Source organism: Prunus mume, linkage group LG8 (genome assembly GCF_029339155.1).
Source record: "Prunus mume cultivar Tortuosa linkage group LG8, ASM2933915v1, whole genome shotgun sequence".
Classification (NCBI taxonomy): domain Eukaryota; kingdom Viridiplantae; phylum Streptophyta; class Magnoliopsida; order Rosales; family Rosaceae; genus Prunus; species Prunus mume.
Window position 1 is genome coordinate 20210102 of NC_142705.1, and position 4645 is coordinate 20214746.

General features: G+C 40.2%; 1 protein-coding gene across 1 annotated transcript; it reads left to right on the forward strand.

The window, feature by feature from the left end:
- The first annotated feature begins 3423 nt into the window (after positions 1-3423).
- LOC148914993 (uncharacterized) lies at positions 3424-3999 on the forward strand. Its single transcript, XM_089043366.1, has one exon. It carries the CDS (start codon positions 3424-3426, stop codon positions 3997-3999), a length of 576 nt encoding a protein of 191 aa, XP_088899492.1.
- Positions 4000-4645: the final 646 nt, after the last annotated feature.

The following is a 4645-nucleotide window of genomic DNA, read 5'->3' on the forward strand; positions in this document are numbered from 1 at the left end:
GCCTAGGCTAAAGACATTCTCACTAGCAACGGTTGAGCTTGGGATTGCAAAGATATCCTTGGCAATCTTTGAAAGGATTGGATATCTACCCTCATTGCCTTTCCACCAATTCAAGAGTTTGAAGCCTTTCATAAAAAGGCTTTCAAAAGGGTCAATCAAGTATTTATCCACTTCATTGGATATTTTCACAAGTTGTTCCTCCTTCCTTTATTGCACAAGTTGATGAAACATTTTGGTTTGAACATTATCATAGCCTTCAAGATCATTTCCAACATTTTCATCTTCGCCTTCATTCATTGGTTGGCTCACAAAGCTATCCACCCCTCTATACTCATTATAAAAATTGAACAAGCATGTTCTCACTTCACGCACAACCTCATCTATCTTATTTTCTTCAGCCTTGAGATTTTGGAAGCTTATCTTAAGCATTTGAAGTTTAAATCTTGGGTCTAGCACTAATGCTACAAAAATTATCTTGTTCACACTTTCAAAACTCCCCCAATACTTGTCAAACTTCTTCTTCATTGATGAAACCACCCTTGCAAGACCGGATCTCTAGGATCATTCATTTTGAGTTCAATCTCAACTTGTAAACTAACCAATTCATGAAAAATTATGTAACCATTTTGGTTTCACTTAGTTTCAAGGTTGTATCATAGAATTTCTTAAGAAAGTGAACAAATGAGATTGACTTCTCCCAATCTTCATTACTCGGAGGACCCACTCTCTTCATCCCATCCTTCTCTATCTCCTCAAAGTAAGCTTGAAAAGCTACATTTTCCGCCGCCATCCTATTGAACACTATCTTGTACTTGAATGCACTATCAAGCATTTTATAAGTTGAATTCCACCTTGTCACCATATCCATTGGCACATTTGCCATCCCATCCATCCTTATCTCCAAGGCATGGTCCCTAAAAGAATCCAACCATGACAGAGATGAGTGACTAAAGCTAAGAAGCTCCTTCAACCCATCCTTAACAATCAAGTTAAGGATATGACATGCACACCTTGAGTGCAAATACTTCCCATCAAGCAAAAGGTTATTGAAATCCTTCATCCTATTTCCCACATACACAACCGCCCCATCATTTGCCGAAGCACTGTCAACTGTTGCTAAACAATTTTTCAATCCCCCAAGCATTCAAGCATGCACATAAAGTCTTGCCTATGTCAACACCCTTGTGATTAGTGGTCTTTATGCAAATTCCATCACTATCCATGATATGGGCTGTGACTACCATGTAGTTGATGTTTTGGATTGAAGTCCAAGTATCAATTGTGATACTTACGTTGTGATTACCTATCACACTCATTATCTTGGCCTTCTCAACTACGAACAAATCCCATATTCCAACGGCTATTTTTTTGTCTATTAGGGATCTTGAATTTAGGGTTGAACTCATAGACAAAGTCCATAAACCCGCCTCCCTCAACATGCCCAAAAAGGATCTTATACCTTATGACATACCTCACACATTTGGCTTCACACCTTTGTTGATTAAAGGTGTGGGAACCAATTGAGCTTGACCGCCCATGGTCACATTTGTCAAGATCGATTAAGTCTTATCTCCGCTCTAAAAAAGAGGAGAGAGCTTGCATCTCTTCTCTAGATGATTTCTTATACCGATTGTCCCGTTTTTCCTAGAATCACCCAGCATCTCTAATTTGCAATAGTTGCAAACTGCAAGTACCTTTTTCCATTCTAATATCATCTTTCTTGTGGACTTTCTTGCAGTGTTGCCACACCACAGATTTTGGAGGTTTCCTCTTCCCTCCCACATTGCCTGAATCTACTTGTGATTGGGCTTCGGTTTCTGTTTCTGTTTTTGTTTGGGATTGGGGTTCTATTTTGGGTTGAATGGAAGGTGCACTTCCTGAGGCATTAGTGTTGGATTGGCTAATCATATCCTAAATACAAAAGACATCATAACCAAAAATAATCACACAAAACTTAACCAATCAGTAGACTACACATACAAAACATAATAAAAACCTAACCAACCAGCAGCTACAAAACAGAAAAACACACCAATCTGGTAATAATCTCATAATATATTCGAGACTCTTCGGCTCGATTCTGAATACCGGATCGTCTTTGACTTTTCATCAATGCTGTTTACAAGAAGGAAAAATCACTGCAATCGCCGATTTTTGGTTTTTTCGGTAGAACCGCACATGCCTACAAATACCTATCTTCATTAGTGCACTTTTGAACCCTAGCGAAGAGAAATCATATCATCAACTGCTACTTGAGTATAAATATGTCTTCGTTTGGACGTTCAAGGACATGCCAGGCCTCAATCCAAAAGTTGTTGTCCATCACCTTGCAGTCAAGCCTGGAGTGCCCCCAATCAAACAAACTCAACGTCGCTTCCGCCCGAAGCTTCTAGGTCATATTGAAGCCGAAGTCGACAAGTTGATCACCGTCAGATTTATTAGAGAGGTGAAATACCCAACGTGGATCTCAAACATTGTTCCAGTGAAAAAGAAGATCATTGGAAAAATCCGTATTTGTGTGACTTTCGAGATTCAAACGAGGCTTGCCTGAAGGATGACTTTCCATTGCTCATAATTGAGCTCATGGTAGATAGAACCACAAGTCATGAAGCCTTATCTTCCATGAATGGTTCATCTGGATACAATCAAATAAGAATGTCACCAAAGGATGAAGAACTCATAGCTTTCCATACTACAAAAGGAATTTATTGTTACAAGGTAATGCCATTTGGTCTTAAGAATGCAAGTTCGACCTATTACCGTGCGATGCAAAAGATCTTTGGTGACATGCTTTACAAGAATGTTGAGTGCTACGTTGATGACCTATTGGTCAAGTCATAGAGAACAAAAGATTACTTGAAAGACCTGAGAACGATGTCCAACAGACTGCGGAATTACCAACTCAAGATGAACCCTTTGAAGCGTGCTTCACGTTAGGTAAATTTCTTGGTTTCATTGTTAAGCATTGAGGCATCGAAATAGATTAGTCTAAGATTAAAGCTATCCGAGATATGCCCGAGCCAAGAAATTTACGTGAGTTGAAAAGTTTACAAGGACGTTTCGCTTTTATTCCACAATTCATCTTAAACTTAGCAGGGCGGTGTCAATCGTTTAATTGTCATATGAAAAAGGATATCATGTTCGTTTGGTATGAGGCTTGTCACAATGCCTTTGAAAGCATAAAGAAGTACTTATTGAGTTCACCACTGTTAGGAGCTCCTATTCCCAGCAGGCCACTCGTATTGTACATTACAGCTCAAGAGAGATCAATCAGAGCCCTTCTTGCACAAGAGAATGAGTCACATAAAGAGCAGGCACTCTACTATCTAAGTCAAACCCTTACTGGTCATGAACTAAAACTGCACGCCTACAGAAAAGACATGTCTTGCACTTGTTTTTGCTATTCAAAAGTGAAGGCACGATATGCAAGCGTTCACGGTTCATTTAATTGCACTAGCTTACCCGGTGAGGTATGTTATGTCAAAACCAGTCTTGACAGGGCATTTGGCCAAGTGGGCATTACTTCTAAATCAATATGAAATCATCTACACTCCAGCAAAGGTGATCAAAGGTCAAGCTATTGCACACTTCTTAGTTGCTCATCCATTTTTAGCAGACTGGGAAATTTTAGATGACTTACCCAATGAACAAGTCTTCTTTGCTGACGTTTTTCCTACTTGGATGATGTTCTTAGACGAATCGGCTCGTATAGATGGGGCAGGGGCTGGCGTAATCTTTGTATCACGCGAGAGGCACATACTACCCTATTCATTCTTCTTCAGTGAGCTTTGCTCGAACAATGTTGCAGAATACCAAGTTTTGATCATGGGCTTGCAAATGACCGTGGAGATGAAGATATCAAGCTTAGAAGTCTGTGGTGACTCCATGTTAGTGATCAACCAGCTATGGACCCATTACGAGGTTAGGAAGGATCATTTGATTTCATACCACCACATGGCCACGCAATTACATGAAAAGTTTGACTTCGTGACGCTGTAACATATTCCAAGAAAGGATAACCAAATTGCGGATGCCTTAGCCAATCTTGCTGCTATGTTGGTGTTGACGAAAGATGATGCAATGAATCTTCTAGTTTGCCACCGTTGGGTAGTGCCATTAGCACTTGGAGCATCACAAGAAGGAGTCAACGTTATTTGAGTGTTGTCCATTGACATTGATGATTAGAGACAACCTCTAATTGATTATCTTGAGCGCGGAAAACTACCAGATGACTCGAGATATCGATTGGAGATACGACATCGAGCACCTTGATTCATTTATTACAAAGCAATTCTCTACCGTTGCTCATTTAAAGGCGTGTTTCTAAGATGCTTGGGAGAATGAGTTGCATCCAAAGTAATGAAGGAGGCTCACTCAGGTATTTGTGGAGCTCATCAATCGGGGCCAAAGACACATTTCCAAATAAAGAGGATGGGCTACTATTGGCCAACTGTGGTCAAGGAATGCATGGATTATGTGAAGACATGTTAGGCATGTGAATTCTATGCCAACTTTATAGACTAAACGCCACAGCCACCGCATCCCACAATTACTTCTTGTCCATTTGATGTGTGGGGTCTTGATGTGGTGGACCGATAGCACCCAAATCTTGTAACGGTCATTCTTACATCCTTGCAGCCACAAA